A 23,899-nucleotide genomic window follows, 5' to 3' on the forward strand; every position below is an offset into this window, starting at 1 on the left:
AAACGAGGTGAAGGCAGGAAGAGGAAATCAAATTTATTTGTATACAAGGATTATATGAAATAACTTTGCTGCTCAAAGTTACCTTGTAGAGTAGTTTTTCTCACTTCAGTCATTATGTTGGTTGCTAATAAGCTGGGTAACTTACCTAGCTGAGTTGGATGCTGAAGGTTAGATGCATACTCCTCTTGAGTTATATTTTCCAAGGCTGAACACTGTTGTTTGTTTAAATTGGCTTACAGTATTATTGTGCATTATTTGTTTTCCATACTGCCTAATTGAATAGACTAACATAGATTAGGATGTCTTTTTGCTTGCTTACATGAAACAAACTGACAAGGTTTGTTTAAAACAGAATTGTAGGCTGTGGACTATGGAGTAATGCTAGTTTCAGTGATTTCACTGTGTGACTTCAGTGTGAGTTCAATACCTTTTTCTCCTTAGTTGGACAGATCTGTTACGGAAGAAAACAGCTTTACTTTTTTGGTTGATTAGATGTTTTAAACAACAGTAGCTATATACAGTGGCTACCCAGGAAAACAAGATTAGAAAGAGATGTAAAGGACAAAGCATATGTCATACAGAAGAAGAGAAGTAAAAATCTTCCAAGTAGGGTAGTAGAAGCAATTTTCAATGCTAAACACTCTTTGTACCTTTTACTTTGAAGCTGATGATAGTGAGGAAGGCTGGTCACCCTGGTCAGACTGGACAAAGTGCTCAGTTACCTGTGGCTCTGGGACACAGATGAGAGGAAGGTCTTGTGATGTCACCAGGAGTGCTTGTACAGGCCCACACATTCAGACGAGAATGTGCAGCTTCAAGAAATGTGACCATCGCAGTAAGTAATAAATTTCTTCCTTTCTTAAAAGTTTATTTTCATTTCTCAAAGCAAAAATAAACTTACCATGAATTTTCTGTGAACACTTGCTGGTCAGTAAATATATGCATAACTAAAGTAGCTCTCATTACATTCTTTGTTGTGTCTCCCCTTTGATATTCTTCCATTTACTGTCAGTTTAGTACCTATGTAAATTCTGGGCACTCTTCTGAATAGAAAGGTAGAAGGTCATCTTTTCTTTCACATTACAAAGTGGACCTTCTTGTTTGAGGTCAGTATAAAGAAAACAGTTCATATTTATGATATGTGGGAACATAGTTATCGTCTGCTGTTCATTCATGATTATTGGCCTGTTTCAGTAGCTGAGTGGAGTTTAGGAATTTGGTAATCATAGAGGACTTCTGTAAAGTATGAAACTGCTTTTATATTTGAAGCACATAGAAAAATCAAGATTTTTACCCAGAACTGTGGCTTATACTGTTGCATGTAACTGCTATATGCAAGCTGCAGGAGTGCCTAAGGTTGTTGCTGAAGCTGCTAGTTGTCCAAATGTGCATTTTAAATAAATATTTGTTCATTTGGAACAAGTTAGACATTTTACATAAAAATAAACATTCTAGTGCTCTGCTGATCTTTGAGATTCTCAAGAAAGCTGCACTTGAATGACCAAGATGAAATGCTGGGGTTTGTAAGAGAGAGTAGTAGGAAAGTAGATGTGCATCACATGGTGAAAGACTAATTGGAAGATTTAAGCTTACAGGTGGATTTGTATTACTACAGCAGGTGGGTTATTTCCTTGAATTTTGCTCTTTTCTCTGGCAGTACGTCAAGATGGTGGTTGGAGTCACTGGTCTCCCTGGTCCTCATGTTCAGTTACCTGTGGAGTAGGAAACATCACCCGCATCCGCCTCTGCAATTCCCCTATTCCCCAGATGGGTGGGAAAAACTGTGTGGGAAATGGACGTGAAACAGAGAAATGTGAGAAGGCCCCGTGCCCAGGTAAGTCTGTTGCCTTAAATCCCAGATGACAAAATAGTGTTCCAGTTGAACTTCTTCATTTTATACAACTCTAAATTACAATTAATTTCTATCATAGAAAATACAATTTACAGCTTAGGGGTTGAAATAACTTTTATTTGCTCTAGGTTTTGAGATGTAGCATCAGGTACAGCAGTTAGTGGCCACAAAAGTTGTGGAGGAATCAGGAGTCAAGAAATGGAAAACCTGTTGCAGACCAGTTGCTGTGTAATTTTCTAATACTCACAGCGGATCTCTGTGTTTTAGTTTGCATGTAGTTACTGTCTTGCTCATCTGCCTAATAATGTTTTTAGAATGAACATAACAATGCAGTCTGAGGTTCTATAAACCTCCCAAGTAATGATTAGGCGTTAAGCATTTACAGAGTGAGAAACTACCTTTTTATAGTTCAGTACTTTTATTGTTGCACAGTAGAAGTGCTTTCCATCTACAGTGAAGCTGACACTGTACACATCAGGAAAAGACATAATCCCCCAGTAGCCACACTTCTTTGAATGTATGCATAGATATAGTTTATACATATGCAACGCACTTTTTTTCTTACTGTCATACTTTTGTTCCTCACCTACATGTAGCAATCTCTAAAGAGATGAGTTATCATGCCACTCTTTCTCTTTCCTAGGAGTTTAAATATTTGTTGGGTTTTTTTTCTTACTTTATTTAGATTTCTTCAATCCCTTGTCTCTTTCATTTCTATTCTAGGGGATATGGGCTTGAAATTGATGTCAAACTTCTACCCAGTGTTACTTAAATAGCTATTATTTTTTTTTTGTATTTTTTTTTATCTACCCATGCCTGCAAAGTTAGCAGCCATGACAAAAACTATTCAAGGACACAAACCATTGCCCTTGGCACCTTTTTACAGCACTAAGAACAAAGATGGTTTGGTTTGAAGACGTTCGTACTCTTGAATTTTCCTGAAATGATGATAACAGAATCAGTGGGCTTAAGCAGAAGAATTATAAAATTACTTATAATGAGTTAAGCAATACCATTGAAGATAAGCTGATGAACGAATTACCAAATAAGAAGAAAAATAAGTGCTTCATATAGTATTTCCTAAAAATAAGTGCTTGAATATAATTACCTTAAAGTCCTGGAGCTCAGGGATGGCTCAGCAGAAGTTTGTGTACTGTAGATACATGCTGCTGTCTGTACAAAATGAAAGCTTAGAAGGGAGCTTTGAAGCCACTGTACTTGTTGTGATCAGCTTAAGTGGAAACGCACCATGCCAGTGGGTTCTGCGTGCCGTTTTGTATTATTGGCTAAAAAATGTCTATAAAGCAGTTGGATATCTTTTATTTGCTTGTTTGTTTCTAGAATATTGTTATCTCAGTATAAGGCTTTGTCAGCATCTTTCTTCCTCTGTGTGTAGTGAGAAGCTGTCTTCAGTCAGGGATCTGAAGAAAGGAATGTTGTCATTGGCACCAAATGTTGTCCCCTGTATATTTCCTGTGATGCTCTTCTCCTTTATTCCACGTATTCTAGTGAATGGCCAGTGGGGTCCTTGGTCTCCATGGTCTGCTTGCACTGTTACCTGTGGAGGAGGAATCCGTGAGAGGTCTCGCCTCTGTAACAGTCCAGAGCCACAGTATGGAGGAAAGCCGTGTGTGGGAGATACCAAGCAACATGATATGTGCAATAAAAGGGATTGCCCAATTGGTTGGTGTTTAATCATTTCTTATTTAGTTTGTCTATTTATTATTGCTTTTGTTTCTTCAGTGGAAAAATCTTGAATTAACACTACAGAAGTTTGCTGATTAAATCTTTGTTACAGGAGAGCACTTTTAAGTTCTTTAGTGTGCTGTTTGGTACAGTGGGATCTTATATATTCTTGATGCTGGCTTCCCTTGAGCAGGGATGTGTTTTTCAGTCAGAGCCTGAAAGGTTGTTGCATGTTCAACTGGACTTGGCAATCTGCAATATTTTCATACTAAATCAATAATATATCAAATACATATAATGACCTTAATTCGTAGGGATTTTTTTTTTTTGTGAATTGGCTGTATCAGATGTGATCTAAGCTAATGAACAGAGAATAGCTGTTTCTTAAGTGGTCTTATGTGCCTTTTTGTGCTCCTAACTCAATTTATGCTTTTTTTTTTTTTGTCTTTTCCAGATGGTTGTTTGTCAAATCCTTGCTTTCCTGGAGCAGAATGCAACAGTTACCCGGATGGATCGTGGTCATGTGGGCCATGCCCAGCAGGTTTCCTTGGCAATGGTACAGTCTGTGAGGATCTTGATGAGGTACTGACTTTGTTTTCATTAACATAGGGAAACTGCTGTGAAGATGTCATTATCTGGGAATTACATGGGCATCTAATTGATATCTTCCTTCTTCCCTTTCTTACAGTGTATAGCTGTGTCAGATGTTTGCTTTAAGGTGAATCAGGTCCATCGCTGTGTGAACACAAATCCGGGTTTCCATTGCTTGCCATGTCCTCCGCGTTATAAAGGAAGTCAGCCTTATGGAGTAGGGCTGGAAGTTGCCAAGACAGAGAAGCAAGTAAGTGATGCTGAAGAGAATCTTATGGCCCAGAAGCTGAATAATTCTCACCCAAAGGATCTGAATGAAAATGTGATAAACTTGTGTGCAAAACAAAGATAATATGAAATAGACAACTGCTGTTCCTGGTTACTTTTTTGTTTGTGTGGCAAAACACTGATTTTTTTTTTTTTTAATGTATTTATTTTTCTCTAGGCATTTGCCCAGGGCCAAATGAGTATAAAATGTTGAAAGTGGGCATTCCTCTGTTTTGCACTGCTTTGTCTCAGGGTTATCTACCTACTCAGGATATTAGAAACTGAAGAATCAAGTTATTTTCATGGAGAAAGCATTGCTGTTAATGTGGATGTCATCAGACATAGGTCTGAATTCCAAATTCCATTCAGCCAACACCTATCAGTGGGGAAGAATAGAAGAAATTAGAAGTGGTATTGAAGATTATGGTTTGATAGATAGGACAAAAACATTAAAACAAATGCTATGGGATGCCCCATCTCTGCTGTTGAGTAAGTTTGTGGTTAGTTCAACACGTGAAGACTAAACATAAAACATCTGCATAAGATTCTCAGATACAGCCAAAGAAATTAAGCAAGGTAACAAATCTTACTTGAGGAGGGTGTTAAAAACTCATTAAGCTGTCTTTTGATTTGAGGAAAAAAATGTAGTCCTTACATACTGACAGCTGGGACACTAAAGTAAACAGGTGAGTACAGTTTACCTTGTGGTCATTAATGACCCATGAAAGAAAGCAGATAGGAGTTCTGAAAATGCCAGCCCCTTCAGTTTCTTTTGAATAATATCCATACTTTTCCTATGTTTTTTGTACTTACACGTTTTCTTTTACTGTACACATTGCTTGAAGATGTGAACTGACGGTAATATGACTTACTAACCACAATTAAAACAAAGTTGTTGTTTTGAGGCATCTAAATGACTGATCTGCTTTTGATAAAATTGAGGCACACAGCTGGCTGCAATTGTTATGTGTCAATGAGTATGCTTTGTTTGCTACAGGTCTGTGAACCTGAGAATCCATGCAAAGACAAGACACACAGCTGCCATAAATCTGCAGAGTGCATTTATCTGGGTCATTTCAGTGATCCTATGTACAAATGTGAATGTAGGACAGGTTATGCTGGTGATGGACGCATCTGTGGTGAGGATTCAGATTTGGATGGATGGCCAAATAATAACTTGGTTTGTGCTGCTAATGCTACGTATCACTGTGTGAAGGTGGGTGATGAATTTAAACCATAACTGAAGTTTCTCTTTTTTTCTAAATAGTTGTGAATAATGGTTTTCGGCATCGAGTTGGTGGTGATTTCATTTCAGTTTTGGCTGTGATAGCATACTTATTTTCCGGGAGATTCTGTGAAATGTGTATTCACTTAACACTGGATCCAAAAAGGGATTCTCTGAATGAAATCCAGAGTCAGTTGTTTTTTTTTTTTTTTTTTCCTGTTTAGTATACATAGAAAGCCTATGAGTAGAGTTAATGTACTGAATAGGAGCTGCCACAGCTAGCTAGAACTAAACAATCTCTGGTGCAGTTAAGTAGGAAATCCTAGGATAGTAGGATAAAAGTAGGAAAGTAGGATATCCTACCTGCTAGGCTTGTTATGAGACCCTGATAGTCAAGTAACATCTATGCTTTTGAATGCTTCTTCGAACTAACCCTTCCTTTTCAAGAGTTGTGTTGTGAAAACAAATTCAGAGCCTGAGATGATTTTTGGCAGTAGGAAACAGATGAACAAATATTAGTAACTAGACAGTTTTCTTAATTGCAAAAGCTCAGTGGCAGAGAACAGGAGGTTCAGCCACTCTCCTGTCGGAGGTATGGAGTTACAGCTCTCACCCCTTCTACAGGAAATGACCTACCTGCCATGCTGGCTCTAGGCCTGGCATGGGACTGTTCTCCCCCTTTTCTGTCTGAGTCACAGTAGTGAAAAATGAAAAATTGCTGAGCAAACAAATAGGGAATGCATCAGGGAGCTTAAAGATGGCTGTAAGTTTTGCAGATGTTGCTTACCACGGTATGTCCCCTGGGACTGGGTTCTGTGCTCATCTGAAATGTTGTAAGTAATCCTTTGTTTCCTAGCTTGGTTTTTCTTCTAGCAGAAATTCCTGAAACAAGGTGAATATATTTGTAGACCTCATTGTGGTGAAGTTACTCTGCTGAACAAAACTGGGCTGGAAGTTGTTCCAGGTCCACTGGTTTAAACATAGCTCAAATATCTGAGTTGTGAAGGCACCCCCAATAAGTATTACCCTCAACTCAGTTCTGAGTGTCCAACTCATTGTTGGTTGAAAGGCAGGCACAACACAGAGGGGCATATGTTGTTTGAAGCAGCTAATCAAGTAACTGGGACAAAATAAGCTATACCTGAAAGTGAGTGAGTGAATGGTTGGATTTAGATACGTATCAATTAGACGCTTACATCAGTGGATTACCTATATATTTTCACTTGGGCGTGTTCTCAAGTATTTTGCTGAATCATTTGTGGCTTCAAGGGCAATACTTTCTCTACTTAGCATTTCAGATTTGTTGTGTGTTTTTTGTTGTTTTTGTTTTTTCCCTTTCTCACCCAGAATGGAAGCATTTCAGTTTCTCCCTCTAAGTTAAAGCAGCCTACCTCTAAATTGTTGTGAAGTACTAACACAGTAACGTTCAATTAAAAAAAAAATAGTGGAAAAACAAATGCAAAAATGAGTATTTTTATTTTTTATTTGTTAACAATAGGAATACAAATCAAGAGAGTTTGAAATCAGGTGGTTTAAGAGACTCAGAAGTTAGTTAGATATAATCCAGCTGAAGTTGTGAATTTGGCCTTTTTCAGCATGAGGGAGTTTGAGATTTTGTAGGAAATATGAAACTCATCAGTGAGGATGAGGACATTCAGCGCTTGTTTGCTCGTCATGTTTCCAGCCAGTTCAGCAATTGCAGTTCACATATCCATTCTTAGTTCCTGTCATCAAGATTTGCAGCATGTTAACTCCAGATGTAACTCAAATGATTAGTTTTTACTAAGTGCCCAACATACCGAACCCATTCAGAAAAAGCTGTTCCAAAGATTAATTCATGTTTTCTACAATTTGTTGATCTAATAGACACATTTAAGGGGTGAATCACCTTGAAAATAGTAGGTATTTTCAGATTGTTATATTCATTACAAAATATCCTACTTGACTAATTTTTTTCAAAAAAAGCAACCCTAAGCAAAGCTGCTCTCTTTGAGCTGCTGTTGTATGAAAGTTTACATACTGTCCAAGCAAATCATATGCATAAAACATATAGTTGTAAATAATAATAACAAGCAAATCTTAGCAATATTTGTCAATGTAAATTTATTTTTCATTCACATGATAGTTAATTTTTTTTTTTCCATTGTTACTGTACCAACATAGAACTTGATTAACAGATGAACCAAAGAAGCCTAGTTTCTGGTAGTTGAGTTTTCAGGAGCAAAGTGTGATGTGTCTAAGACTTCTTTCTAATAGCTAGTAAGAGGCTTTTTGAGTGCACTGGTTTGATCTCTTTCCTCTACGTATCTACTTTTTCCTGAAGGTCATGGGAACTGACTGCCCTTGAGGTCTTTGCATTACTACTAGATTTGTATGAAATTAGACTCAAATCTACAGAGTACAGATAAACAAACGTATAGATGCAAACATGGAAAGTGATTGAAGAAGCTTTGAATGATTTTGTTTTTTCACTGTTCCCAAAAATACATAAAGAAATAGAAATCTACAAAATCATTTTATATTACTGGATCTAGTAATCAGTACTGAGATGGAGTCAAGGCCATCCACAACTACTTGGTATAAATGTGCCATAAGAAGTTTGGAGTTCCATTATGGTTTTCATACTTAGGATGAGTTTTCCAGTTCTCTTCCTTGAATTGTCTCCACTATTTGAACTGCTGAGATTTAAGGAAAAAGGGCCTGGAAATATTACTAGAATATTCATGTGTTACGAAAAATATTTCTGCAGTCTGTTGGCAAATTCTCTTTTGGTCTGAGATAGATATGGAATGTGAGAAAGCGAGAATAACACTTCAATAGGTATATTTGTTATTAGCAAATGATACAGTTGCAATCTACTTTTCCCTTTCAATGGAAGTACTGAAACCACGTGGAAATATATGTTAAAGTTTTACATCTTAGGTTAAACTTAAAAAATACAGCTTTATTCATTTAAAATAATAATTCTTTGCAAAGCTCCATTACAAAAGAAATACATTTACTTTTTGTTTTCAAAGCTCTGGCCGCACAAGAGAGCAAAAGATGCTCTCTTTTTAGGACAGTAGAAAGGCCCATTTTCCAAAACCCTTGCTTACAGTGTTCTCCTTAGTGCTCTGTACTTCATTCCAGTAACTTTCCGTATGAACAGCTGTTTCTGAAGATCATCTCCTGGCTTGTGTATTTTTCTGGCAACAGAACCTGTTCATTTTATATGTAATCTTCAAACATACATCACCAGCTGTCTATAAAAAGTTGATGTAAGCGATCGTGTGTGCGTGTGGTGTGTTTGTTCTTAGCTAGAGAGTTTCATCTAAAATTTACTGGGAACATTCCTTTTACAGAAGGAGAGCTCGGAAACAGAATGATTTGCAGATGCATTTCACTTACTGTACAATATGAAAGCAGCAAACTAACTACTATCTTTGGCAACAAACACAGATCTCTTAAAAAGTATTTGTGGATGGATGACTGTTTGCTTTCTAGCCTGTGGTGGTGGTACCATATCTGTGCTTCTGTCCAGGCAAGTCATTCTGACATACTGTAAAGATGAATTATTTCTTTTGACCAGGATAACTGCCCCCTCCTGCCTAACTCTGGCCAAGAAGACTTTGATAAAGATGGCAAAGGAGATGCCTGTGATGAGGATGATGACAATGATGGTGTTGAAGATGACAAAGTAAGATGCATTTCTGTGTTGTCTGTGTTGTCTTTGACATAAACATCTGTTTTTAAGGAAAATCATTACAAGTGATGATGTGTTTATTGTTCAGAGCTTCAACTGAGTTACTGTGCACTACTTTCCTTGAATGATGCCTGCCGCAGAGTAAAGTTGTATTGCACCAAAGGAGGTATAACACTGGGAAGAGCAGAACAGCCCAGGGAGCCTGAGACTGAGCTAAGTTCTCTGGCTCTGAGTTCAGTTGTGTGGATGAAAACAACTTAATTAAACTCTTTATTTTGTGATGAGGAATGATAGCTCCATTGTATTTTAAAAGCAATAGATATTATATATGATATATGGCAGAAACAAGTTATAATAAGTAATATAACTATAAACATAGGTAGCATCAAAGAGAAGTGACAAGAGGAAAGTAATAAGCCTGGTTCATGCTTTCGTCTTTTAAGTCTTCCCCCAAGACTGAAATTTGTATACTTGTTACCTGAAAGATAAGTGGTTAGTCTAAACCTGTTATCCCTTTACATTAAGCAAATGGACAGTATCTTAAGAGTCAGTTTCATCCTGCTTTTTCCAACTATGTTTAGGTTGGGATGCATGAACTGATCTTAAAAAACTACAATTGCTCTTGGTTACCTTCACAAGAAGCCTAGATGCTCTAGACTACATAAATGCAAAAAAAAAAAAAAAAAAAAAAAACCCCAAACAAAACAAAAAACAAAAAAAAAAACACCTGCAAGTACTAGTTCAGTTTTATGGGCAGTATAAAATTTTTATTTGCCTCTGTCATCTCCTTAAATGTATAAAATATGTATCAGAGGAACCTAAAGAATGTTGTTTTTTGTTTTCACAGAGGAAAAGTAGTTTAAAGATATTTTTCAAATTACTCCCCTCAGATTCCACAATTCTGATCTTCTCCTCAATCCCACTGCTTTGATTTGGTTTGATGATCCTTTATTTTTACACAGAGTACTTCCTCGTGGCTGTGCAGAGGTCCATGTGTAGTTTGAAGATGTGTGAAGCATAAGAAATCTTACTCTAGCAGACTTTCAGCTTAGGGGTTGAACTGAGTTGAAATTTTAGAAGTTCCACTAAAAGGAATGGTTCTAGGGAAACATATTTTGGACCAAAGAGAGTATTTCATTAAAATTTTGCTTTTTAGCATCTTTTATACTTTATTATCACATGCAATATATCCATAACAAATCAAAACATTTGGTTTAAAACTGAGAATATTGATACTAGAATGCTCCAAAAAAGTCAGAGTATTGATTCTTGTTTGTTCCAAAGAAGAATGCTGCTGCTGCTGGACTGATTGTACAGCACATCCTGCTTTTGAAAAAAATTGCATGTACCAGTGAGATATTTTCATTGAAATTGCAGAGTACAGAACTAATTTAAAATGTGTTTCTCTTCTAGTGAGGTACAGTATGCATTTAGCATGCCTTGTACAAAAACACAAAAGTAAGCCTGGCTCACAGTAAGCCTGGCTGTCCAGATACTGTCCTGTTAGCACTATGATTTTCAGCTTAGGTACAGCTTGTCCACTGGAAATATCACATATTTGTGTCTTGATTCATCTGTCCAAGATGAATACGGACTTACCACCTAATAGTATACTCATGTGACCTCAATTCAAATTGTGATTTATGTTCTTAAATGTTTTATTTCTTCTCACTAGGACAATTGCCCTCTTCTGTTCAATCCTCGTCAGTTTGATTATGACAAAGATGAAGTTGGTGACCGCTGTGATAATTGCCCTTATGTGCACAACCCTGCACAGATTGACACAGATAATAATGGGGAGGGTGACTCATGTGCTGTGGATATTGATGGAGATGGTATGTTTTCAGTTTTGAGAATTAAGTTACGTGCTACAAGTACACTTTGATTTGTGGTCATTGAGGCAAGCTGCCTGCTTTTCTACATGAGATAAAATCAAGTCTAACTGCTCAAAAATGCCAGAGAAAACTAAGGTTCCTTTGTCATGTTTTAGTATGATGTCCCTAAATGAATACAATGTATACTATTGAAGAATAAATCATGGCAAGTCTCTTGTCAACATAATCCTTAAAAAAAAATATATCTTTTCATCTGTAATCCAAAGTAATCTGTGTCTAATGTAACAGTTTTGACTTTTCTCCTTTTGACATTTTAGGGAGGGGGAAAAAACTTGAATATCCGCCCAGTTAAGACAATAACTATAGAAAATTAATTTTCTTTTCTTTATGAAAGCATTGCAAGACCCATAGGAATCCAAATATGCATTTCTTTTTGCCTTGTAATTTTATTAAAGGTGTTTAATTCATGTACCAGTACATGCCTATGTGAACCAGATTCGATTAGAATAAGGACAGGAAAATCATTTAAATATTCTTTTAAAATCAGTATCCTTATGGATTGTCATAAATAAAAAATACCACAAGTATTATAAGTTGAAAAATTCTGGTTTTGGATTTCCTTCAGCAAACATAGAAACTTTTGGTTGCTCGGCTGAACTGATCTTCTAAATGTTTTGACTCCTTTCATCCTTCACATCATCAGGTTCTTAGTAGTACTGCTCATAGGAGTTCTGCATATATGCTTGGTAAAATGAATGCAATTGTCTGTTATTGGCTTAAAGACTACACAAATATCCAGGGAATATTAGTGTAGGAGAGTGTCATTGTGTCCTTTCTGGACAGATAGGCCTACATGTCTTGATTTTGTCCATCGTATAATCAGGTTTCCTGAGGGAACATTTCCTATTGAAAATTTGGCATGCAGTACAATAAATGATGCATGTGTTCTGGTAAAATGAAATAATTTAGTGCTGAGGCAGCTGAACGCTAACGCAGTTGTTTCTGTACAAAACAATTCAGACATTCCACCATGATACAGCTATGCATTCTTTGTCATTTCTTATAGTGTCTGCAAAGAAAATACAAATCAAATTAATTAAAAAGTACCCCACCTCTTCAACTATTATTTCAGCGTATGTAGAATCTATGAAAAAGGGCTGGAGTCGTAAGTTTTAGCCATTCCTTTAGCGAAATATCTCAGAAAAATGCATATAGAAGTGTTGACCATAAAAAGAAATGTTATATTGATGCTATCTTTATTTTCTAATATTAGTTTCTTCACCATTTCTTGATGTAGGAATTGTAACAATGAGAGAGTCTATGAATTTTGGAAGAGCATTACTTTTTACTGATGACTGTAGAGTCTATGATTTATCTGCGCTGGGTGACATATCATTTTGATTTCTTTATTCTTTTTTTTTTCCTCACAGACATTTTTAATGAACGAGATAATTGTCCTTACGTTTATAATACAGACCAGAGTGATACAGATGGTGATGGAGTTGGTGATCAGTGTGATAACTGTCCGCTAATGCATAATCCAGACCAGGTAAATGTTGGTACCATTTAATTAACTATAAGGTCAGAACAAGGACAAAGAAAAGAAGAAGAACATCTGAGGAAATAGCTGAAATTATTTCTCTTCCATAGCACAGGCTGAAGGAAGCGCGCTGCATACATGCACCCAGTATCTTCACATGCCTGCTCTTACCACAGTAGATTACATCACTTTAAAGTGTTTAAAACTGCACTTTTGGATACAGGAATCCAAGACAAAGCTACTGGGGCTGGAGAGGCTCTGAGATAAAGTGTGCCTTGTTTTACTCACACCTGTAAACCACAGGGCTCTTGTATGGTACAATTTTAAGTTGTTAGTGTGTGACTATAAATTTGGAAATTGAGTGATATAAAATAGTTCTTGTTCCTATTGATTCTCTGCCCAAAATGAAAGGGCCAAGAAAGGAAATTGGCAGAAATCCCAGCTGTTTGTCTAAGGATACAGAACAGTTCAGAAGGGTAAAAGGTAAGAACAAGGGAAGTAAACCATTTTTTCAGTAGTTTCCACTACTTCAATTCATTTTTTTTTAATCAGTGAATGTTCTGGAATTTAGAGCAATGCAGAGATGATGGAATTTGCTTGATTGTAGGATTCATAATGTAACTGAGGTCAACTGCAGTCTTTCAAACTATAGAAAAAGCCACATGTAACAATCTGGATTATATGTGAGATGCACAGATTACACAGAACTGAATTATCTTGGAATAACAAATTGACACAAGGGAATATTTAGCTTTTTGACCTGCATACTATCATGCACATTCATCTTGTATTTATAGTATTAATTATAATCAAGTTATATTCAAATTGCATATGACAGCGTGTTTCATCAAAATTGTAGTCTTTAGTGCATTGAAAGAATCCTCCTATGTCCATTTTAAGTTCTAGTCATATTACAGAAATTGCAGTCGGTCCCTATTTGCACTGTGGCTGAAGATGTAGATCTGTATTTCTTTCTCATATCTCAGGTCGTCAGTTGTCTTTGAAAGGGAGGTATAGTGACCAGTAGTGGCCTTTGAACTGTTTTCTTCCCCCATGACAAGTCAGAACAGCCTAAGGGCTGTGTTTGATATGCTCAAATTTGTTGGTCCACATGCAGGACATCAAGTGTTATAGAAGCAGTCAGATAAATGCACTGCCTGGTCTGCAATTCCCATGTGATCTCTGTCACTGTTTTCATTCTAGTCATGGCCAAAGAGCTGCCCTGGAAATAGATTGGAGAACAGGTCTGATGCTTTGACAGTAGCATAAGTAGTATACTCTTTCAAAATAACATTTCTGCTTTAAACGTGGTTATGATCATGATATCATTTGTCTGTAGAGAAGTCTTGAAGAGAAGTGTTGAACCAGTACCAGGCTACTGGTATTGCTATTTTGTGTTTAATAAATGTCACCAACTTGCTTTTTTTTGTAGACTGATGCAGATAACGATCTTGTTGGTGACCAATGTGACAACAATGAGGACATAGATGAAGATGGCCACCAGAACAACCAAGATAACTGCCCTTACATCCCCAATGCTAACCAGGCTGACCATGATAAAGATGGTAAAGGGGATGCCTGTGATCCTGATGATGACAATGATGGTATTCCAGATGACAGGGACAATTGTCGCCTCAGATACAACCCTGAGCAGGAGGACTCTGATGGTAAGAACAATGTTACATCAATTTAATTTAGTCCTTAATATCCAGTTCTAACTTTGGGGTAGTAATTTTTTATGAAAATAAAGTCTCTTTAGATCAAACCAACTTACTTTGGACAGTTCAGTCAGTTGAGACTTGAATGGAACTGCTCTTGCTAGTTTGGACCAGAGCTAGAGCAGTAGAAAACCTCTTTGAGAGGGTCTTAAACACACTTGTTTATTTATAGATAAATACACATCAGAATTTTTTTAAGCATTCTCATATTGATTTTAGTCTTGAAATAAGATATACAAGGAAAACGTGGAAATTTCAGTTTTAATTTCAAATTAAATGAGAAAGTGATATCCTTTGTTTTCAAAATAAGCTGTTTACTGAAAATTGAAATAGAAAAAATACAGCTTACTGCTGTTTTTTTTTTTTCCCCAAAACCTGACTATTACTGCAGCTTAAGTTGAAAATTAATATTGATTTTAAATTATTTTTCTAAAAAGTATTTCTTAGGTGCTTTTCTCAGAATCAGTTTACAGGTAAGTAGCTTTAAATATGTTTTGGTAATACATGTGTCACTGTTTAAGGTATAGATACATAATTCTTCCCTTCTCCAGTTCTTGCCCTAAAATGTTTCTGGGCACTTTCCAACAACCCTTCTTTGTGTTTGGTGGTATATCAGTAATGAAGTAGTGACATTTTACAGTCACAAATGTCATTTATGAAATATCTGATTCCTTGAAAACCTTGAATGTAATAGGTGTCCAATAATTGGCCTTTAAATAAATACTTGAGCAATTTCTGTTCTGAATTATGCAATTTACTGGAGTCACTGTGTAGTTATATTGGTGAAAATGAAAGCAGAATTTGGTACCGGAATAGTATGGTTTTCTGTACATTTAGAAAGACAAAATCCTGTGCCCTGAGTGATTCTCTGGTAAGACAACTACTGTTGACTGAAACAACCAGTTTCTGTGTAGTTTCAGTAGTAGCACTTTACCCTGTGTTGAATCACATGATAGACATGTCTTTGTACTTGCAATTTCTGGAATAGCCTCTTAATTATAGAAATATTCCAAAATTAGGGTACCTCCAAGTTGGGATAATTTGTTTTAGCTGTCACCCAGGTCTGTTGAATGAGTATGCCATTATGTTTGGTGTAAGTATTTACAAAAAGAGTAAATTTAAACAACTTAGCCAGCTCATCACTGTCATCAGTGGCAATCCCAAGAGAAATATTGGAAAAATGATAAATAAACCCAAAGTATACTCCCACGCTCTTGATGACTGTAGCATTTAAAGATGAGGCCTCTGAGAGAACAGTTGGATGTGGCTGGGTAAACAAATGGTTTCTAACTTTTCTTGACATAGTCAGTGTTGTCATCAACAGCTCAGTACCAAATGGCTGTCAGCAGGACATTCAGTGAATAATTAAATTATTCTGTGACTCAAGAATTACCTCTTTGCTACTGGCAAGGGGAATACAATTGGAAATTCCTTTTTTTTTTTTTTTCTATTTAAGTGCTAAGATAAACAGGTGCAGGAACACGCAGCTGGTCAGGATTCTGTGTTCTCCGGCGCCAATTGCCAGAGTGAAAAATGGGACTATTTTACAATGTAGCTGAGCTACTGAAAGTCTTTGAATTATTAAACTCTTTAGCTTTCCCTAACTACCCTTTTTGGCTGTAGCCTAAATCTTGTTCTACTTTTTTTTCTGAAAGCTTTGTACTTGAAAAATGTTGTGCTGGCTAGGCATAGTAATGCAGCTTCTCATTTGACTGTGTAGCATCTATTAGTATCTCCACAATGAATTGGTTGGATCACTGCTGTTTTCAGTTGTGTTAATTCCCATTTTCTTAAAGGAGTCACAAATACATTTTAAAAAGCAGGTGCATAGGTTTGTGAAGATAGATAGAAACAAATTACCTGGCGGTTCCAGTTTAGAGTAGTATCTAGTGTAATATCCAGTTGTTTCTGCTGTAAGACTCATATTTTTGAATTTTTTGCACTTTCCTAGGTAAGTCATTCTTTAAGTGCTTGTTTTATGTAAGTGCTATTGTATGCCACATGTTGACAGTGGCTTCATAGCTGAGAATTTTTTTGATGCCTTCCTTCATCACTTGCTGTTCCTGGCAAAATGCATTTAGTGATTTTATTTTTTTTTTCCTACCAATATTATGTGTAAATTAAGGAAGAAGATATTTATTTCAGTATTGAGCGTAGTGTTAAGCAGCAGCTCAACTGTAGTGAGTTACATGGGTGCATTTTTAGATTGTCTAAAAAACTTCTTGTATTTCACATGACAATTTAACATTTCTGTTTCTCCAAGGCTAGTCCTGCTGTACGTAGTAATTCCTTGTTTTCTTGCATTTTCCTAAAGTGCTGTCTTTTATCTAAAACAGATTGTTCTACTCAGAAGTGAAAGAGTAACTAGGCATGTTTACATATCTTACTGTAAATATACTGGGTGGATTGTTGCTGAGCAAATATTGAGACAGATTTAAAAAGTCTTAAAAAGTCTTCGATACTATGTAGGGATTTAGTAATTTGCAGTAGGACAAATGTTTTAGCATGTGCAGCATAAATGAATTTAAACAGTATTAAAATGCGATCTTGCATCCAGATCATGAAATCAAAATGGCTTGGGTTGGAAGAGTTCTTAAAGCCTATGCAGTTCCAACCTCCCTGCCATGACCCACCAGATCAGGCTGCCCTGGCTCCCATCCAGCCTGTCCTTGAATGCCTTCAGGGATGGGGCATTATCTGGGACAAATCATACTGAAAATGTAGCACAAACATTAGTGAATTGTATCAACATAAGAAAGTTCCAAGTTCCTCAACACTGAAGCAGTGTATGTAGATCAGCGTCCAAATTGATCGCTGTCATAAACCACTGATGGGATGTGTTTATTAGGAGGAATTTTGGCCTGGATCCAGGTTAATGACTTACTCCAGTCATTACCAGCAACATATCAAATGTTCATTTCAAATGAACTTCTAGAGAATGAAGCTCTATGTGGAGCATTCTTTGAGAAACAAGAAAATGATACACTCATATGCATCATAAATTTCTTCCATTAGTACCACAGCAGTTAGATAGTGTGGTTAAATTGCTAACAACTACGTTTCCTTATTGCTTTTACTTACAGGTGATGGCAGAGGTGATATTTGCAAAGATGACTTTGACGATGACAATGTTCCAGATATTTTTGATGTATGTCCTGAAAACAATGCCATCAGTGAAACTGATTTCAGAAAGTTCCAGATGGTCCCTCTGGACCCCAAGGGAACAGCTCAGATTGATCCCAACTGGGTTATTCGCCACCAAGGCAAGGAACTGGTGCAGACTGCCAACTCTGATCCTGGAATAGCTGTAGGTGAGTATCAGATTGTAAGCCAGCATCTTTGGAGAAGAAAACAGTGATCTATTGGTCAAGAAGAAAAAAATAATAATGATCATATATTTTAGTGCTCCAAGGTTGGGACTGAAACTTGAGGTTTACACATACTAATTAAAAATATCTCAGTGCTGTTTGCTTTTGTTGACCATTCAGCTTATCACTGACTGTAACACAGGTGAAATATCCAGTTGAAGAACTTGACATAAGCGTAGTGCCTGCTGCCTTCAACACTCCTTGTAAATTACTTATTTTTTCTCTACAAGCCTCCATAGAGTATATAAGCAAGTGAAATTACCTCCTTTCTTAGAGACTGGAAACAGAAAAAGCAAAAGTCAGAATCAAAGCTAGGACTCCTGAGTGTTGGTGACCAGACCCAGCGTTGTAACTCAATGGTTCTTGTCTTGTGTCTTCTCCCAGGTTATGATGAGTTCAGCTCTGTTGACTTCAGTGGCACATTCTATGTTAACACAGACCGTGATGATGACTATGCTGGCTTTGTTTTTGGCTACCAGTCCAGCAGCCGTTTTTATGTTCTAATGTGGAAGCAGGTCACTCAGACCTACTGGGAGGACAAACCCACCAGGGCTTATGGCTATTCTGGTGTGTCACTCAAGGTAGTGAATTCAACAACTGGTACTGGGGAACACTTGCGAAATGCTCTTTGGCATACAGGAAACACCCCCGGACAGGTGAGAGATTTAAAACTTCAGCACTGTGGTGGTGACGAATCATTTAACACCTCAATTGTTGCAAAAAAAAAAAAAAAAAAAAAACCACAATTTTTTTTTTCAGTTCACATGTAATAGCACTTGTCTTGTTACAAAGAGAGCATTACATGTATAAAAATTATGAATGGAAAAAATTATATGTATGAAAGGGAGGGTATGGTGTGATCCTAAAGTGAGTAAAATGAGTAAAAGATCTCAGTTCTCTACAAATCCTTTGTGACTTTGGTATTGGCAATTAATCCTTCCACATTCCAGCTTGTTTAAATTATGTGGGTTTGTACTTCAGCAACCAGTGAGAACCAAAAAAAAAAAAAAACAACCGACCAAGATAAATGAAAGCAAGGAGAAGAAAAATTACTGCTGTTCCAAGGAGGGCCCAGCCACAGAAAAACCTTATGCCTTTTGAAAATGAAGCTAATGGAGCTTTGCACATGAATAGAAATCTCACAGTTTGGAGTTTCTTGTAGAAATGAGGCCTTGACTGATTGTGAGTTTTCAAGGAGTAATCCAAAGACAGTAACTGTGAAGCTGTGGCCCCTTTTAATGAGAGGAGTCACTCATTCAGATAGGGAAAGCAACATCAAATCTTACAGTGTGGATGTCTATGTGCAAACAGGGACAAGACTACATAGTTACAGAGGTGAATTTTCATTACTCTTGATAAAGAGGAATAAATTGAAGTATGCTGATCATACCATCAGATGTTAAACACTGGTTTTGGTTTCGTGCTCTGCAGCACATAATCTGTGGCTGTATATACCCACTGTAGTGGGTACGTAGTTGCTGAAGCACAGTGTCTCTAATACAGCATTTGTGTTCCTACTGTAGGTGCGCACTTTATGGCATGATCCTAAGAACATTGGCTGGAAAGATTATACTGCATACAGGTGGCATTTGATTCACAGGCCTAAAACAGGACTAATAAAGTAAGAAATATTTCGGTGCCTCTGTATTTTTGAATAGTGTAACTTCGATCTCTGATGTAACAGCTATTTTACCAAGTTCTGTGCTAGTTCTGATAATGATGATGCTTACATAACAGTCTGTTTCAATATTTAGGGACCCATTTTGTTGTCTTTAGAACAGTTTATTTTCCCTTTCAGATGTAAATACCCACTAATTGAACACATCAGCTAAATATTCTTAAATTTAAAAAAATAAATTAAGTATCTCTCTCAGTGGCTCTCTTGTAAAGGAACGAAAAATTCCCAAGAAAAACTCAATGCAAGATTAGAACATGAGATTCCTCCCCAGCTTCTGGAATTTGAAAGAATGAAATTAATTAGAAACATCAGAATTGCCACAGGGAAGTAAGCCAACCTTCTGTCTATTTCAGCATCCTGTCTCCAATAGTGCAGAAGTAGCCATAAGCACATCTGCAGTACATGTAACAAGGAGCCATGGCATATTAGTTTACTAGTATTTGGTATTCCTAAGAATGAACATTAACTGTCTATGTCAATTTTATCTTGAACTAAATACTGTAACTAAAAGTATGCTTTCTCAATGTGGTAGCCAGATCTCTTGGTCTTGTTACATTGTGTTTAATATGAGTAGAGAAGCTGAAATGTAGACAAATTTGGTTAGTGTATATTATCCAGTTTTCAGGAAAAAAAAAAAATTCTCCACTTAAGTCTTTGTGCTGCCAAGTATTGATTGATACAGGTAAAAAAGAATCTAGGTTTTTTCATTCATATTTTGTTGCCTGTCCTCTTTTGCAGAACCTACTTAGTCAGACAAAACATATTTCAAATGGCATCTCACTAGATATGTGTAGCATGATGAATTCTGGGGACATTGGGACACTGGATTCCTTCATTACTTAGGGCATTTTTAACAGGAAATAAATAAAAAATATTTTAGTGGTATCATTACAGAACTATATTACTTTTTACATAAATAGCAATTTAATATTAACATTTAGATCTGTGTAGTATTTTTGGCTCTGCTGTAATGAATAGACTATAGGCTCACTTCACATTTTGCTGTTTTAAGATACTGAAAACCTAAGAACCTTGACTGTCTTGAGGTGAGAAGTGGAGAATCCAAGATAGAGGAACTACTAGATATCTGGTAGAAAAGGAAAATGAAGAGTTCTTTTAGCTCCTGGGTGGGTGCCTGAGACGCTCAAGAAAAAAAGAAATAAGTTCTCCTTTTCCAGTTCATGAATTCAGCTGTTTCTGTCCAAATCCTTCCAGCTTTCATTAAGGGCTTAAGATGTCTGAAATCAAAATTAAGCATGGCTCCAGTTAATGTTTCTTTGACTCTAAAGGGATGGTTCTTCCAATTTGCGACTTTGACCCTTGCACCTACAGATAAATAAATCAGTCATTCACATAGCTGTAAAGACAGTTTTGTTTTAACCTTTGAGTTCACAGGGATAGGGGCTTATCAATGAATACATGACATAATCGTGTCTCCTAGTATGAACTGTTCTAAATGAAGAACTGGGAAATCTCTTGCAGATGGTGTGCATAAAATTACTTACAGAACGGCTCCACTACTTCTGATTAATGTATTGTGGCTGCCAGCCATGTGGTCATGAGATAGAAATGAGAAGTGATCCTTACAGTGAAGCTGTTGTCTGGTGACTAGCTAAAATGAATTCTGATTTAATTCTTGGAAGCTATTACTAACTCTTAGCAATGGACACTCCATCATTTTCTTAGTTTAATTTATTACTTTTTTTTTACAGAGTTCTAGTGTATGAAGGGAAGCAAGTCATGGTGGATTCTGGACCAATCTATGATACAACCTTTGCTGGTGGACGATTAGGTCTATTTGTCTTCTCTCAAGAAATGGTCTATTTCTCTGACCTCAAATATGAATGCAGAGGTTAGTTATAGAAAATGCCTGGAAAATGCTGATGCCTTTGATATCCTATGGAGCAAGCACGAAATATGGAAATGAAGAGTATCCTCCTTCAACTGAAAACAATCTGTAGTCTTACAGCGTATCATGAACCTTGATTTGTTGAAATACCATGGATGCCCTTTGCCTCTGTAGTAATCTCAATTTGAATAATAAAACCCAGATGTTTAATATTGCCCACCTGGAAAGAAAATAAATGAGATAAATCTCTGAGAGAGATACGCGCTTAGAATTTTCTTTGCATATCTGCTTTCCTTTGTAGTCTATTTCAATGTGTCCTGCGGGCAAAGTGCTGCTTCTGGATCACTCCTCTTTCCAAGAGGCCTGAAGGAGAGAGTAGACATTAATGAGCATGCCTGTGTATTTTGCCTCCTCAAAAATATTTTGAAACATGGAAAATGCCTTCCCAGGCTTTCTTATATGATATTTTTTTGTTATTATTCACATAGGTATATGCACGTACACCAACAAGTGCACCTCTATCTACATATGTAGATGAGTACCTATTTTTACATAAACGTTGTCATGCTTTGTAGGATAATACAAAATGGGAAACTTTGTGCTGCATCCTTTTACTGTACTATGATGGATCTCTCCTCCTTTCTGACTGAATTCTGAACCAATAATACAACAATTAATACCTCTTTTTCCTATTTCTTTCAGATGCTTGAGCAATGGTTGCTGCATTACCAGCAAAGTACTGTAAATGCTATGCAACCTAGACACCTCAGTACATCCTGGTACTCCCACTTTTCATTTTTGTGTACCTCCTTCCCTGTCCTCTCTCCACATGCTCCAGTGACCAGGAATGCTCCCCGCAGCCAGGAATGCCTCAGCCATCCCTCCACCCAAGTGCCTTCTCACAGCCAGGACTAATGAAACCTAAATGTGAGCGTCTGACCCACCACAGAAGCAAAAGCAGATTGATACTTCAGAACACTTTTCTAGAGTGACAACTTAGCAGAACATGTTTGTTTGTATTATCTAAAGGAATAAGATATGAAAATGTGTATTTATATATATATATGGGGAAAAAAAAGGGGAGATGATGATTATCAGTCACTGTCTTTAAACGAGGAAAAGCAGTGTTTGAATAACTTTATAGGTGTATGGCTGGCGCTTTCTTCCTTTGATCAGGGCTGGACTTCACTAATAGAAACTCTGGGTAGTAAAATAACCGATGACCACGCCAATAGTGTTTATATTAACAATGAAGAAGCTTTTGGAGTATAAGGTGAAGGTTAATTATGAATATTTCTTGATCTAAGATGTCCTTTAGGTGATGAGGATGCTCCTGATAACACCCATTAAAATTGTAGTTGTTAGAAATGATTTTTCAGATTTGCAACCTAAAGTAATGTCTAGAATCAGAGAGTTCATTCAGGCCAAAGAGAACTGAACTGGAAACTCCTATGTGAAAGGGAAGAGTGATTCATTTAAGATTCCAAAGCTGTCACCGTTGCCTGACTATCATGAAATGATTTCCAGTTTTTTCATTTCCATTATGTCTTGTGTTCTCTCATAATAATAATAATAATAAAAATAATCACATGGCCATGTGGAGTGAAATGAGCCCAAACAACTTACCCACCACTGTTGCAAAAAGCACTTTGACGCCTAGTATTCAGATCTGGGATTTAGAAAAGGTGGCAACACAATTGTTACTTAATTTGGTAGTATAAGAGATTAAGGTTCCACTTATAAGTATTTTGTTAATATTTATTATGATTATCACACCGAGCTACCTTCTCTGATAATTTATTTTAAAGCATGTCATATGATGCATCAGTAATACATTTATGAATAATGATATTCTAAAGCTCTTTTTAAAAGTGTATCACAATATGTAGATACGGTCGAAGCATGATATACACCTAAGTATAATTTTGTGGGTTATATTCAAGTATTCTTTAAAGTTAAATGAATAATAATGAGGAATTTATAAATGGAACCTTAATATATATCCTGTTACCCTAAGTTTGTTATCTTGCATTGTTACCTGTCTGCTGTATATAGAACTTCTTAAAATAATGCTGAAGGGCTACCAGTGTTTATTCTAAACGGATACAACAGTTACTCAGATATGCAATAGTATAAACATGTTTAACATTTTGTTTTAAGTTGTATGAGTTTTGTTCACAAAAAGAACACTTGCTGGTGTAATTTTATTCATTGATGAATTTACTAATGGAATAAGATGTTATCTCTGCCTTCTTACTGGTTGCAATGAGCTAAATATTGAATCAACCTTTTCTCCCTTGAAATAGATTTTATTGCTATATTCATTAGAAAGAAATCCACAGTTGCTGGCTTTGTTGCACATTTTATAGTGGTCATATTATCAAATCTACTTTGGTTGGCTGGTTTTGTTTTTGTTTTTTTGTTTGTTTGTTTTTCCAAATCCTCTTCATGAGGTTTTGAAGTGTGTTTCAGTTTCTTACTTTTGGTGTTTCAAATTGTATCCCCGAGTCCCAAGCAGAAGGGAGGGTGACTTCATTAAATGTAATGATTGTAATGGCTGTGTAGGGTTTTCTGTTTTGTTGAAGAGAGACATCAGTATAGGGATGAA

At 36.5% G+C, this 23,899-nt stretch overlaps 1 protein-coding gene across 1 annotated transcript in view; it reads left to right on the forward strand.

The window, feature by feature from the left end:
* The window catches only part of THBS2 (thrombospondin 2), a 32,510-nt gene extending 9,709 nt beyond the window's left edge, over nt 1–22,801 (forward strand). Inside the window, 15 exon segments of the mRNA NM_001397325.1 lie at nt 665–835; nt 1,658–1,834; nt 3,362–3,535; nt 3,993–4,120; nt 4,227–4,379; nt 5,394–5,612; nt 9,190–9,297; nt 10,979–11,138; nt 12,569–12,687; nt 14,111–14,345; nt 17,480–17,707; nt 18,149–18,420; nt 19,288–19,385; nt 21,155–21,294; nt 21,994–22,801. Coding sequence (NP_001384254.1) covers nt 665–835; nt 1,658–1,834; nt 3,362–3,535; nt 3,993–4,120; nt 4,227–4,379; nt 5,394–5,612; nt 9,190–9,297; nt 10,979–11,138; nt 12,569–12,687; nt 14,111–14,345; nt 17,480–17,707; nt 18,149–18,420; nt 19,288–19,385; nt 21,155–21,294; nt 21,994–22,001 — 2,390 coding nt within the window. The 3' untranslated portion in view covers nt 22,002–22,801.
* Nucleotides 22,802–23,899: the final 1,098 nt, after the last annotated feature.

This window comes from Gallus gallus, chromosome 3 (assembly GCF_016699485.2).
Source record: "Gallus gallus isolate bGalGal1 chromosome 3, bGalGal1.mat.broiler.GRCg7b, whole genome shotgun sequence".
Taxonomy (NCBI): Eukaryota; Metazoa; Chordata; class Aves; order Galliformes; family Phasianidae; genus Gallus; species Gallus gallus.